General features: G+C 40.7%; 2 protein-coding genes and 1 non-coding gene across 3 annotated transcripts; all 3 read left to right on the forward strand.

The window, feature by feature from the left end:
• The first annotated feature begins 387 nt into the window (after positions 1–387).
• Positions 388–1,939, forward strand: LOC145497828 (uncharacterized). Its single transcript, XM_081477695.1, has 2 exons — positions 388–1,229; positions 1,338–1,939. The coding sequence occupies exons 1-2, from the start codon at positions 388–390 to the stop codon at positions 1,699–1,701; spliced, it is 1,206 nt and encodes a 401-aa protein (XP_081333821.1). The 3' UTR covers positions 1,702–1,939.
• Positions 1,940–3,643: 1,704 nt separating this feature from the next.
• Positions 3,644–15,022, forward strand: LOC145497788 (arylsulfatase B-like). The gene is made up of 7 exons (XM_081477655.1): positions 3,644–4,084; positions 7,417–7,503; positions 9,199–9,410; positions 10,122–10,333; positions 11,018–11,238; positions 11,539–11,813; positions 13,025–15,022. The coding sequence occupies exons 1-7, from the start codon at positions 3,808–3,810 to the stop codon at positions 13,241–13,243; spliced, it is 1,503 nt and encodes a 500-aa protein (XP_081333781.1). The 5' UTR covers positions 3,644–3,807; the 3' UTR covers positions 13,244–15,022.
• On the forward strand, positions 11,983–12,055 carry Trnai-aau (transfer RNA isoleucine (anticodon AAU)). The gene has a single exon. It is a non-coding gene; the product is annotated as a tRNA-Ile (tRNA).
• Positions 15,023–15,026: the final 4 nt, after the last annotated feature.

Raw genomic sequence — 15,026 nt, forward strand, 5'->3', positions numbered from 1 at the left:
CCACACTTTCTTAGAGGCAAGCAATATTATTAATTAGGCACACTTATGTCTTAGGGCACTAGAAATCCTCTTCGTGTTGCTCTATACAACATCACCGCTGACCCAAAAAAAACAAAAAGACCTCAGTGAGAAGCTTCCAGAGGTGGTGAAAGCGTTACAAGAAAGAGTGCAGTACTGCACGAAGGGAGCAGTGCCGCCGCTGTACAAGCCACCTGACCATAACGCTATTCTTAAAGCAAAGTCAGAAGATGTCTGGACTCCCACGAGGAGATAATACGTTACCCTAACGTATTATCTCCTCTTGCAGGTAGCTCGAACTTCACAGTGAAGAACTCAACTGACTTCGCCTCCACCATCGCCAGTGAAGAGATCCAGGACCACGAGATCATGGTGTCCTTCGACGTAGAGTCACTGTTTACCAACGTACCGATCGAGGGCGCCGTACAAGCCGCGCTAGAAAAAATGGAGAACGACGCAGGCCTGGCTGACCGCAAGACACTTACACCAGTTCAAATCGCGGACCTCTTGAATTTCGTATTAAGATCTACGTACTTCCAGTACAACGGATCGATTTACGAACAACGAGACGGCACAGCCATGGGGAGCCCTGTATCCGCGGTTATATCCAATCTCTACATGGAGATATTTGAAGAACAAGCAATAGAGTCCGCACCTTGCAAGCCTAAGATCTGGAAACGCTACGTAGATGATACTTTCACCATCCTGGATCGGGATAGAGTTGACGTCTTCCTGCAACACCTGAACAGTCAACAACCATCAATCCGTTTCACCATGGAGATCGAGAACAACAACAAGATCGCCTTTCTCGACACGTCAGTTTACAGAGAACCTGATGGCCGCCTTACCACCAATGTCTACAGGAAACCAACACATACTGATCAGTACCTAGGGTATGATTCACACCACCCTCAGTCAGTAAAGCGCGGTATTGTGAAGTGTCTGTACGACCGGGCTAAACGTCTCGTCACCAAACCATCAGTAATCGCTGGAGAGAAGAAACACCTGTCATCTGTACTTGTTTCTAACGGATATCCCTCCTCTTTTGTACAGAAGATCACAAAGGCACGAACAACGCCAAGAAGAGAGCCTGTCGCGGAATTTAAATCCACCGCCGTTTTACCTTATGTCCGAGGAGTTTCGGAGTCTCTCCGCCGCTGCCTAGAACAACAAGGCATTCGCACCGTCTTTAAGTCCGACACGACACTTCGGTCACACTTAGTGCGACCAAAGGACACCGTCAACCCGGCTAAACGAGATGGTGTTGTCTACAGGATTCCCCGTGAGTGCGGCGAAGTCTACATCGGGGAAACAGGGAGATCTATGCAGGAGAGGATCAAAGAACATGACAGGGATATACGACTCGCCCGTACCCAGACCTCCGCCGTTTCTGAACGCACCCACGAGACCGGCCACTATCCTATCTGGAATGAAGTCAAGTTTATTGATCGAGATCCTCACTGGTACACACGTAGGGTCAAGGAAGCTATTCACATAAGACTTCACCCTAACAACATCAACAGGGATAGTGGAATTGAAATTCCTGAAGCATGGATACCCACGATCAAGAAACACAACAACAGGAGAACGGTACAACAGAGGATCATTGAGGGAACAGCTACTCGCCGGAACAATGGAACAATAGGAGGATCGAAATGCACCAATCACAGCCTACCTTTGTGATATAAATGATACCTTGCAATCAGTCGACCTCATCGCCTGAAGAAGACTAGCAGTAAGCAGTCGAAACGTCGCGATCTACATCTCAAGTGACTACATCGTGAGACAAACGATAATACACTTTATTATTGCATCTACCACGATGAATAACAACAACCTTTTCCTCGACATTACTACGATTTTGTTTAACTTGCAGCCAGTGAAAATAAGGTGCTATGACATCAGTAGTTTTAGACTTAAAACAAGGTTTATTGGAATAGAAATGATGTTAGCATCTGTAGGGTCACCCTGCGGGCTGGATACTCATGCTGGGTCAAAGGCTTTTCTACAAGGGTCGTCAAGTGACTATGCAGAATACGCGACTGGGAGCAGAGGAGTCTTTTTTGATTATAATTTCAGTTATATCCACCGTTCAATTGCATTGCAAATCCATTTTGTCGATTCCAATGATTGTACATGACCAAACTAATAATCTGATGTAGGCTGCAGTCTGCATGTTGGGCTGACCGCATTTTTTCTTCTCAAAATAGAAACGTTGTGAGGAATTATTACGTCTAGATTGTTGGTAAAATCCTAGCTCATGAAGCCTAAGAACTGAAACAGTGTTATTCCTCGCAATGTTTCACATGAGAACAACCTTTGGAAATAACGATCTACAAAAAGACATTTCAAAAATGGTTGAAAAGCTGCTTTCTTGTCTTTTATGTTTGCCCCAAAATAGTTTTAACAAAAAGGCACCACACTGGTTGACGTAAAGTAACGAAACAAGTTGACCAATGAAATTCGCCTCTTTTCAAACAGTTCAACACTCTGTCTTAATCAGTATCCTTATGGCTTTCAGCTATTTTCTCAGCTATAACTTAATGTAAGAAGCAAGAAAGTGTCGGACGTACAAGATCTCGGGGGCATCAAAGAACAAATGGAATCTCGAACAGGTGTAATGGTTATTCCATGGTTGTTTAGGGCAGCTAGTACTCTCTTTATTTGTTGTAATTTGAATCGTTCATTAAGAATCCAGACCACGGCTGAAAATGGTCACATGGTGCTAGTCTCGAGCAGGTATGCGCCTGTGATCGGGCGCCTGGTGCGCGAATTAAAGATTGCGTGACAAACCCAAAGAAAGTTTGCGTAAGATTCGTGGGAGGGTTCAATCACAGTTTGTGAAAGAGAGTCATGACCTTATGGCGAAATAAGGTACCGTAGAGAATGCACCATCATGTATCATAGTCATGGGACTCCTTGTTATTTATATTAGGTCAGTAGTTCACTTTACAAGCAGTTTGCAAGCAGCTTCTGCAGTAGAGAATTGCGAAGCGTTAACACCCTGAGCTTCTTTTCGACTGCCAGTAATCGGTCCTAATCGGGCCACTGCCACCGGCGAAATTGTTCCTAGGCCTCGCTATTATTTTGCTGCGCGCTCAATTTAAAATTTTGCAAATTCAACATGGCGCCTATGGGTTTTTGTGCGCTGTTACGTCTTAGCAGTTTAATGGCTGTGCTTCTGCCTGTCGTGAATGGAGCCGCTTCACCTCCACTCGTTCTGAGCCAATCACGGTATGTGACTATGTGACCTTGAAAGCCCTTCGTAAGAAAATCTATAACCCGAGAACGTAGGTACTAACGCAAGCCTCAGCGATTTGAAACCCGTACGACTCGCTATTTGAATCGTTCATTAAGAATCCAGACCACGGCTGAAAATGGTCACATGGTGCTAGTCTCGAGCAGGTATGCGCCTGTGATCGGAGCCTGCCGTGCGAATTAAGGATTGCGTGACAAACCCAAAGAAAGTCTGCGTAGGATGCGTAGGAGGGTTCAATCGCAGTTTGTGAAAGAGAGTGACGACCTTATGGCCAAATAAGGTACCGTAGAGAATGCACCATCATACATCATAGTCATGGGACTCCTTGTTATTTATATTAGGTCAGTAGTTCACTTTACAAGCAGTTTGCAAGCAGCTTCTGCAGTACAGAATTGCGAAGCGTTAGCACCCTGAGCTTCTTTTCGACTGCCAGTAATCGGTCCTAATCGAGCCACTGCCACCGGCAAAATCGTTCCTAGGCCTCGCTATTATTTTGCTGCGCGCTCAATTTAAAATTTTGCAAATTCAACATGGCGCCTATGGGTTTTTGTGCGCTGTTACGTCTTAGCAGTTTAATGGCTGTGCTTCTGCCTGTCGTGAATGGAGCCGCTTCACCTCCACACATACTTTTTGTTGTTGCTGATGACCTTGGCTGGAGTGATGTTGGATTTCACGGCTCAAAAATCCAAACTCCAAACATTGACAAGCTGGCTTCGGAAGGAGTCGTGCTCGACAACTATTACGTTCTTCCGATTTGTACTCCTACAAGAAGCGCTTTGATGACTGGAAGGTATCCCATCCACACTGGTGAGTTGATATAGACTAAAAGAAGTAGAAGCCGATATACCTCCAGAACTGCAGCATGCTACAGCATGCTGTAAACGAGAGCGGCTCCGCCCCCGGTCCTTAGGGGCAGTTCGCCGTCGATAATGTTTCTCTGATATTTGATTTGAGCTGATCAAACAACTCACCGGAAAAATTTTATATATCTCCAATACATTATATTTTATCGCATTCTCGACTCCAGACCCTTTACTTTCTTCAGTGGCGGATCTAGGGGAGGGTCCTGCCCCCCCCCCCCCCCACCCCTTATTTTGGGTAAAAAAAGAAGAAATCACAGAAGGAAGAAAAGCTGGCAGGGCAAGCAAAACAAAACTGGGCCCTCCCCTTAGGTCCCGTAGCTCAAGGTCTGGATCCACCACTTCTTGATTGTCATGCGCAAAAGAGAAGAGCTCTGGGGTCAAGATTGATTTCATTGTACATGCGGAACGTTCAATTGCACGTGCCTTCTATTGTCTTTAAAGAGAATGGTGAAATCCTAAGGTATTGAATAAAATTATACACTCATTTGATAATAGATCAGTTTTGTTATATAGCTGAAGCTTAGTTGCATCTACCCTGTGCTCTTATTGGTTGATTTATGGTCATGTAATAATGGCTGAATCTAAGTGTCATTGGGTGGGCAACAATTTGGCAATTGTCCCATGCTTTCCCACCAATCAGAGGTTGCTTTGACTTGAGGGTAATTCTTCTTGCCTTATTTCTTTGCACTAAACTTCACCTTTATAACAAAACACATAATTACTGGTCCCTTGGGAAACAGTTAATTTGTTTCCCTCAAATTTAGATGTTGATCCCTTGGGACCAGTAATTAAGTGTATACTATTTGCTATAAGAATAAATGAGGATTTCATTGCATACTGTTCTTTCATTACCCTTTTTTCCATCCCATGGCCCTTTTCTTCTCTCCTTTACTCCTGCTTATTGTGTCCAGACTCCTTGCACTTTTTCTTCCTGTGGTTTCTTTATTCCCGCAAGCCTTTAGCCCTTACCCTTGACTTCCTTCAAGATCACCTTTCTCTTGTAACTGCACTGCACTGCAACATTCAACTGGAAGTTACTCGTTGATAAGTTAATGTTATTTTTCCTAACTTGTTAACATGACAAAAACATAGGCACGCAAGGCGTGCAAGAGTTATTTTTTTGTGAACTAGAAGTCTCGGAGATAGGAGCATTCATGGAACTGTTCACAGTAATGATTGGTTGATTTGACAAGTTTTTTTGGTTGCGATGTACAGCAAGAAGGAAACTGGGAGTTTATGATGTACATACGATGTTACATCGGTAATGGTAAGATAACTAAATAGTAAGCCATAAAATGTTTGACTGAATGAACTACAGTAATCTGACACGTCTCCAGATTAATGTAGATACCATCTTATTTTCTTACAGGCAATTTTATTCGTTCTTTGATACAACCCACACTGTGATTGGTCTGACACGCGCACATGCATAACTCCCTCACTTACCGATCATGTAGCCCTTCCCCCGGGGGGGGGGGGGGACTCCCTTATATGGGCTATATAGGTCTGTGCGGCCCCGAAGGGTATGGTTTTTCAGCCGTTTTGGTCATAAATAGGGTATCGATTTTAGCTGATTTTGGCCATTTTGGTCATAAATAGGGTACGGTTTTTGCCCTTTAGCCTTGATAGGGGTATGTTTTAAGAAGAAGCCACTTTTTCATCATTATCGAACAAAAGCCCTTCACAAATTTATATGTTTACGGTAATTTAACATTGGTTTGAACTAGGGAGCTAATTGTAACGCAGGCCTGAAACAGGGTTTTGATTTGAGGGTCAGGTCATAAATAGGGTTTTGAATTTTTGGTCAGGTCATAAATAGGGTAAGGAATATCCCAGATTTTGGTCATAAATACGGTAAGGGTTTTGGGAAGCGGGCCGCACACCCCCAACCAATTTTTCTGGGAGTACCCCCTCGGGAGCCCTTCCAGCCCCCAAGAGGAATTTTTGCTCAAAAATACTCAAGTTAAGAGAACTTTTCGCATTTTATATGAGTAGTAAGTTTACCCTTTTTACACAACACAATGCAACAACACTACTTCACCGAAAATTTAAAGAAAGAGAAAAAAACCTCTCTGACACGTTGAAAGTCTGATTTAATTCAATTGCACTTTAACTTGGTGCCACACAGTCTTCAAAGAACATTTGAACAGTTTTCATACTTTTTACCTTTAAAAATATCGGACTGAAAAGAATGTCATAAAATGCCCATCAAATAAAAATATTAAACTGCTACTGCAGAGACGTAAAAACACTCTAGAAATGAAAGCTTCTTTTTTGTTTGTCAGCTCTAATTGAATTTACTCCCATATGAAAAACAGAAGTGTCGAGTTACCATTTGAAACTAAAAATAGCAAACATCTCGTGGGAACAAGTGGCGACGATTCGTCAGTTCTAATTGAATTTACTACCTTGTGAAAAACAAGAGTGTCAAATTACCCATTGTAACTAAAAAATAAAAATATCTCGTTATATTTGCATGCAATAAGAGCAAAACAATCGTTACCTGCACTTACTATTGTAAACGTTAGAACTGCTTCGAATCTAAATAGTCTCGTCTCCTCTAAAACATGTCCTAAGAACTAGAACCGACGATTCGTGACCTCTAATTGAATTAACTCCTTGTGAAAAGCAAAAGTATCAAGTTACCCTTTGTAATTAAAAATAAAAATATCTCGTGCCATTTGCCTACTACTCATGAACTGCTTCAAAACTCAAGACTCATCTCGTTCATAACTAGCCACCATTACACTGAAAATTATGCACTCTAAAACAACCCAATTTACGTATGTAACTGTCACACTCCCCTCCAAACCGGACTAAAAATCACAAACCGGCAACATACACGTCTCTCTTTATTTTTCAATTACCAAAGTCCTTGTGTTTATACATATGTTGTGTTTCTCATGCACCATTTACCTTTACAACAAGGAATTTGATTGGCTGTTCGTAGTAGATCCAATCTGATTGGTGTGACATACATACATCTCTCACTCACTCACTCACCCATTGACCCGTCCATAACATACCCGACGCGCCAACTAAGAGGTATTTTTTTACAAAAAAATAACTCAAAAATGTATAGATCTAGTGAGTTCCCTCATTGATATATCTTATATCAATAATTGGATATGTGCAGTTTGGGTGACAAAGCAATGATATGTTCACCTACAAGATGTAGGTGGATTCTTCCTGCATGATCAACAAATTTAGCGCTGTTAAAAATCACAGTCATTGATGTAACAACACTTTTCTCCTTTCCTGTTCCTGTTCATTTAGGTTTGCAGCATTTAGTACTGTTTCCAGCAAGTCCTTATGGAATGCCACTTGACTTTACCATTTTACCCCAGAAGCTCAAAGAATCAGGTATGTACGTATATAAACAAGAGTTAATTGATGATACATGTAATATTATTACAGCCATCTCAGGCATGGATCAAGGATTGAAGTGGTGACCAATTTTCAAGCATTTGAGTGTGCAAGCTTCCAGAGGACTATGGAGGCATAGGTAAAGGTTAAGACTGTATATGGGCCAGGTGGCCCATCAGGCCGGAGCTTATCCCGTTTTCTGTAGCATAAAGCAACTAGGGGTATTTCTACTCCCCCCTGGATGGGATGCTGGCCCATTACAGGGTTACCCACTACCATTAACTTCTCCAGTACCCATTTATACACCTGAGTGGAGAGAGGCCGTGTGAGAGTAAAGTATCTTGCCCAAGAACACAACACAATGTCCCTGGCCAGGGCTTGAACCCAGACTGCTCAGTTCGGAGTAGACTACACTAACCATGAGGCCACTATGCTTCCACGGCCAGGAGGCATGCTCCTGCGTGTATGTTTTGGATTTTAACTCCCAAAAGTCCTCTTTCTTAGCCTGGTTTCTGATTCAATCTGACTGATTTCTGCAGGATGGTGGAAACCTGGGGGGACTCTCATATAAAAAATACTGGGGTGCTTGGCATACCTTTTAGGGGTTATAAAGGCAGCTTTGGAACCTCCTAGGGTGTTTAGCCTCAAAAGGTCCACAGCAGGAGCTTTTGTTGGTTGGTTGGTTGATTGATTGATTGTGGTACCTTTTAGGGTATAGAGTTGAAATAAAATATGACAGGAGATAATGTGCTGTTTTAGAATTGTTACCTCTCCCTATTAGGGGTTCTTTCATAATTTCTGATGAGCACCTCCATTCTGTTTATATTGGAGTTCCCCTAGGGGGTGGAAACCAGTGTGGCTCCATGCCTACATCTATTAGAAGTGATTGGGCCATGTTTTTAAAAGCTTGATAGGGGTTATATGATTGAGAAGCTATTAATCAGCCTTTAATTTGTTAATCAGTTACAATGCTATTATTAGTTTATCTCAGTTCAATAAAAAAAATATAATTTTCATCTTCTTAAGTTGGATCCATGACAAATTTTGTCTAGAACATTACAAACTTTACATTCAACTAATGATGGCTTTAACGCTTTATTACTAACTTACAAGCCTTTGAATGCACCATGAATGAGAAGCAACACAAGTGGAATGACTTGACTTCAACAGGATTACTGTAAATTCTCAGGGCCTCCTGAAAAATCATATGGCTGCCTGGCATCAAAAAAGAGAATCTGCTGACCAACAGCTGTGTACAGTCTAAATTACACTTTACACATCATGTGTACTAAAGGCATCTGCAGTCGGGTGTGGAACGATACTCTCAATAATTTTGATACTCTCAATTGATACCCTCGATTGACATCTTTATCAATACTCGATGGACATACTGATCGATACTCAGTTGACACTCCATCGACACTTGATCAGCAGTCAGTCAATAGTCAGCCAAGTGTGGCAGCCGACTTATATTAATTAATCAAAAGTTAGCTGACTCTCAACCGACTGTCGACCAAGTTGTTGATGGAGTGTTGATTGCATGCGAACCAAGGTGTCAATGGAGTGTTGATGGAGTATTGATGGGAGGTATCGATCAGCACTCAACCGTGGATGCCTACACAATGGTTATTCTGTTTTGTCTTTGCGATGGTTCCTTGCATAAGCTTCAAATGTGTTTGTTTCCTTTGGAAGGTTATGCAACTCATATGGTTGGTAAATGGCACTTGGGCTATAACAAGTGGGACTACACTCCTACATATCGTGGGTTTGATTCATTTTATGGCTATTACAATGGAGCAGAAGACCACTACACTCATAAAGTCTATAATATAACAGACTTCCGAGACAATAAAGAACCAGTAAAAGATCTTGATGGAAAATTTGGCACATTTGCTTTTGCAGAGGTACATGTATTTTGAACTTGCCTTAAGACACGACTGTATTTGTAATGATCCATAATACATTTATAGTTGCTATAGTTTAAAAAGAACTTCGGGTCAAAATGATTTTTAACTCCTGGTACTTTGATAAGCATCTCTCATAATCCTCAAACAAAGAGAAGTACAAAATTAATCAAACTAGTCTGAAGTACTGTACATACAATATACTCTACATACAACATAGTACTTGTACCCCAGGACTTGCACATTGCAATTTCACATGCTGTTACCCAGGTTTTCTGAGATCCTGTCGTATTTAACCAGTGAATGAGCTTGATTAGTGGAAATTTTAGTTCAACTTTAAATGGTCTTTAAGTAGGATAGAGAGCATATTCCCATGTCATGCCAAGAAGGTGAATTGTTTGTTTTCTTCATAACAATAAGGAAAAGTTCCAAGCTTAACATACTGATAATGATATGCTATGTAGTATTCAGGTTGGTGTTTAGAGACCAAAACCCAGAAGTCCACATTTTATAAAATATTTCATAGTAGAGATCAACAATATTATTATGAATTTCATCTGTTCTGAAGTTCAGGTGTAGGGTTTTAAATGACATGTTTGGTGCTTTAAATGTGTAGAACTTTGGGGTAATTAGGGTTTGGAGCAATTTTCATCCATCTTAGGATACTTCCAAAAATGTCTGTATCACACCTTTATATTTTCCTAATTGTAGCGAGCTCAAGACATCATCAAGACACATAATGCATCAAAACCCTTGTTCTTGTATATGGCATTCCAAAATGTTCATGCGCCAGTCCAAGCGCCCCAAAAGTATACAGACAAATACAGTTTTATTGAGGATGAAACTCGTAGAACATATGCTGGTATGGTGGATATCATGGATGAAGCTGTCGGCAACATCACAGAGGCCATGAAGGAAGCTGGGTATGGTTTCAAATTTGGTATTCATTTCAGAGTTACAATATTACACCTTTAGTTTACAAGACACTGTTGGCTTGAATTTTATCTTTTATAAAGCACATGTATACAATGAGCAAAGAGCAATAACAATATTATGTATGCCTGTCTGCATGTACATGTAACATTTTATTATCAGTGGATTATCAACAGGGCTCTGCATTATCATCATTAAAACACTTACTTGTATTTTCTGGCAACTTCATAACATCTCTCCTAAATCTTAATGGTATCAAGGAGTTCAAAGTTTCTTTGAAGTTGATTTTGCTTTATGCCCGGCTTCACATGCCCAGTATATGTATCCATATATGTAGCCTAACATGCAATAAGTTTAAAATTTATCATGTGACAGACCTGTCCTGGAATAAAGAGCATTGCTCGAGGAAGAACATACGTGGAAAGGTGTGAGTGAAGGTGCAAGTTTATGCCCCAGAAGTCCATACAAGACACTGTCTTTAATTTTATCTTTTCAAGTCCAAAAAGTCCAAAAATACCACAAGTCCAAAAATACCAGATATCTATGGCGTAAACATCCAAAAATATGTTAACTTTTAATCTGTAGGTAACAGTGGGGACCATGAATCCATAAGAGGTTAATGTTCTGTTTGACTTCCTTTGGTATCATGACTCAAAGATAATTTGATATTTCAGGCTGTGGGACAACACCTTAATGGTTTTCACAGCCGATAATGGTGGATGGCATAACTATGGTGGATTTAATTGGCCTCTCCGTGGAGAGAAGACTACATTGTGGGAGGGAGGGGTGAGAGGCGTCAGTTTTGTTCACGGGAACATGCTTGGTAGAAGAGGAGTCAAATGTAAAGAGCTCCTGCATGTTACAGACTGGTATCCAACTTTGGTGAACCTTGTAGGTACTGTTATTTTTTACTGTTTTTGAATATGTCTTGTGTTTACCTTGAAAGCTATATTTGGTGTAGAATTGGCAAACTGTACAGTTTTTAAGAAAACTGAATACAAGTTTGGGCTTAAGAAACAGTAAGTTCCACAAATAGTATAGAACAAGGCTATTTTTTAACTTTTAGTTTGGTCATTGAGGACATTTCTATGGTACCTGTATGTTAGTTAAGCTGTTTCACTACAGGTAGACAACTTAAACCAATAATAACATATTTTTTTCTGCTTGAAATGAAGTGGATTTTCTTTCCACACAGGTGGGACTTATGATCATTCACCAATACCCCTGGATGGTATGGATGTATGGAACACCATTTCTCACGGTGAGCCCTCGCCTAGGAAGGAAATACTTCTCAATATTGACTTAAACAATGCAACCAAAGAAGATGGGTTGGGCACCACCATCTATGAAGGAATTGCTTTGAGAATGGGTGACATGAAGCTTCTTATGAATGTACCGAATGTAACTTGGTATAAACCTCCAGAACTTGGTGGGGAACCTGTCAAAGAACAAGATGTAACTACAGCTAAGGTAAAGTACAATGTATAGATCTGTATAAAGGACTGTTCTGCCGACTGTGTAGCTATCTGTGTAGTTATCTCATTGTGCAGTATGTCTACTTTAAACTTCCTTAATAGAATTAAGGGTGTTTTAAACATAACTGTGTTTTAAACACTCACAAAGTGACTAGCTCCCAGTTGGCTTGATAGCTCAGTTGGTAGAGCACTGCACCAATATCACAGAGGTCATGGGTTCAAATCCCGTTCAGGCTTGAATTTTTTTCAGGCTTTAATTTCACAGCTGCTTAAGTTGTGTGTATAACTACGATGATCAATCATGTCTTCATATAATTTGTACTTCATTGCTATGGTAATCGGTTGCATCAAGTAAGTGACCATAAGTTGTTTATAAACGATATTTGGGACTTAAGTTGATGCGAATATGGCATCAACTGAAACAGAGTGGTAGTATTGCTTCATGAAGGAAGAATTGTTGAAAAATGCTGGAAACTGTTTTGAAGCACCTTCAGGTGCAGGTAGATTTTCAAATGCCATCAATAAGAGAGAGCTGATTGCATGTGCATGTCCTAGAGGGGTCTGTAGTAATAGCAAGCTGTTCATAAGGAAAGGGTTTGACTAAAATTGAAAATGATTTAGGTTTGTTTATGTTAGGCAGTAAGCCTCTATGATGTCAATGAATGTGTCCATCAATCTTCCTATGGTTCTACTGTGGTGATTACAACATAATATCTCATTTTGTTAGTTTAAGTACTTTGAAATAACCCCCATGACCTTATCCACAGACTAAGTTGGCTGTTTGAAATTACATCAATAAGATCATCATGGGCAGATTTAGTGGGAGAGGATTGGGGCACAAGCCACCCCCTTTTTGGAGAAGCCCAGCGACCCCCTTTCTGGAGAAGCCCAAAATAATAATATAAAAAGAACAGATTGTGAATTTTTTGGTAGAATTGAAAGCAATCACTCTCTACAGGTACCTCATTCTAATTTCCACTTAAGGCCATTGCTAGTATCTCTGTTGAAACAGTTTCCAATTTGGTTATTCTCAAATTGCAACATTTTAGTGGGCATGCCCCATTGATTCTTCAACCCCAATGTACCCGCCACCTCCCCTTGAAAAGTCCTGGATCTGCGCCCGACCATGATCGATCTTTTAGTCACCTCCTTACACTCAACAATCTTAGAGCGGGGCAATAATTTATGGGACATGTTTGTTTACAGGGCACTACAAGTGTTCCAAATGTTGCTTTGTACAACATCACTGCTGACCCAACGGAACATGAAGATCTCAGCGAGAAGCTTCCAGAGGTGGTCAAGGCATTACAAGAAAGAGTGGAGTACTACATGAAGGGAGCAGTGCCGCCACTGAACAGGGCACTTGACCCCAGGGCATTTATTAAAGCAAAATTGGAAGGTGTCTGGACTCCCTGGCAAGATTGAAGGACCTTTGGCAAGGATATATTTTTATTTGTACCTAGACCTTGTTTTGGGCATAAGAATAGAGCAATTTTCAACTGAGAAGCTTTCAACCAAAACCAAACTAATCGCTGAAAAAGGAGTCTGATAATCTAGTGAACCAACCAAGACTTGAAGGAAACACAATTCATGCCTGTATAAAGCATGAAAATGTGCAAGGGAGGCACAATTGGATTTTCTTTTACTTCTAATTGGTTGATGAAGTGTTGGACATTCTTTAGGCTGATTGTTTGATGTGTTAATGCAAAACCAAAGCATACATAAATTACTCTTGATACTCAAGTGAAAACTGCTCTATACTTGTGATAAAGAACAATTATTAGTTTTCATTACGTGACAAAGAAATAGTTTTAGATTATATGATTGAAAATAATCCTAGTTTGTAACCCTTTTTGGTCATGTCAGTCAGTGTTTATTCTTGTTACATTATAAAGTAACTTGGTGAAATGGGGACGAGACATGCACCTCTTGTAATGTGGCTAAAAATGAAACAAGTCAAAAGACAGCTGATACAGTACAAAATATCGAATGGCAAGTGCCATTTCTAACTTGTAGCCTGTGGGAAAACGTCCTGTGGTATTCGTAGATAAGAATATAATTAGTCTATTGGAACATAAAATGATTGCAGCCTTGAATACCTGTGGACACTACAGTAGAACATAAGCCTTCTACTATGGTCTATCTGATTACACATGTATAACTCTAATTTAAATGCATTTTTTGTGTTGCTGTCTGACTTGTTTATAGTATACTTCTATGTAGACATGGAGGTATAAACCAACCAGTTTGGCCCAGGAGTTGTTTCTCTAACAGCCAGTTCACACACACACCGTAAACTTCAAGCCCGCAATTCTGATTGAAAACCGATCATATTGCTTTTACTGGTCTTTACTCTCGTCTGCTAGCTTTTGAAAAAAAGAAAGAAAATAGATTTTGAAGAAAAAAGACAGTTTCACGTTGAAGTTAATGGTCGTTATTTCTTATAGAAAAGTTAAAGCTATTAAAAGAAAAGCCAGGAACGGTGCCCGGCCCAACACAAAATTTGGGCCAACAATAGAGCAATCGAAATCTGAGTATATGATTGACCATCGCAGCTTAAGCAGCTGTGAAATTAAAGCCTGAAAAAAATTCAAGCCTGAACGGGATTTGAACCCATGACCTCCGCGATATCAGTGGAGTGCTCTACCAACTAAGCTATCAAGCCAACTGGGAGCTGGTCATGTTGTGAGTTCGTAATATACCAGTGGATGGTGAAGAATACAAGTGAATATATGAAAGATCATATATTTGAACTGCGGAGAAAGATATGAAGAGGTGATTGATCATCGCAGTTATACACACAGCAGTTGTGACTGGTTGACTGTAGTTATTGGCCCCCGGAGCTTTCTTAGCCGTGTCGTAAAACACGTTGATGTGTCGATCCTAATGAGAGTTTTCAGAACTAAGTTTCAATAATGAAATTAAAACACTTGCGCGTTTCCTACGATGTCGGAAAAGCTCTTGCAATAGGCGCTCTGCATAGCAGTAGCCTGCATTGTAAATTACATCGGGTTGACAATGTTAACGGTTAATATACTGGTGGAAGGCCTTCAATGTTGAAGTTTTACTGTAAATCGTCAACATAATCATCCTCGGAGACCCAGGGGCTGCTAGTGGGGACGATGCGATATTTTCGGGCGAGCTAGCTCAGCCGAAAATATTGCATCGTCCCCACTAGCAGCTCCTGGATCTCTGAGGATGCAACATA

This window comes from Orbicella franksi, chromosome 1 (assembly GCF_964199315.1).
Source record: "Orbicella franksi chromosome 1, jaOrbFran1.1, whole genome shotgun sequence".
Taxonomy (NCBI): Eukaryota; Metazoa; Cnidaria; class Anthozoa; order Scleractinia; family Merulinidae; genus Orbicella; species Orbicella franksi.

Bases quoted from the DNA above. Each gene is read 5' to 3' on its own strand.
- LOC145497828 (XM_081477695.1), top strand. From the start codon at position 388: ATGGTGTCCTTCGACGTAGAGTCACTGTTTACCAACGTACCGATCGAG. The intron at 1,230-1,337 runs GTCACACTTAGT...GGAAACAGGGAG, and splicing joins AAGTCCGACACGACACTTCG to ATCTATGCAGGAGAGGATCA.
- LOC145497788 (XM_081477655.1), top strand. From the start codon at position 3,808: ATGGCGCCTATGGGTTTTTGTGCGCTGTTACGTCTTAGCAGTTTAATG. The intron at 7,504-9,198 runs GTATGTACGTAT...TTCCTTTGGAAG, and splicing joins CCAGAAGCTCAAAGAATCAG to GTTATGCAACTCATATGGTT. The intron at 9,411-10,121 runs GTACATGTATTT...TCCTAATTGTAG, and splicing joins GCACATTTGCTTTTGCAGAG to CGAGCTCAAGACATCATCAA.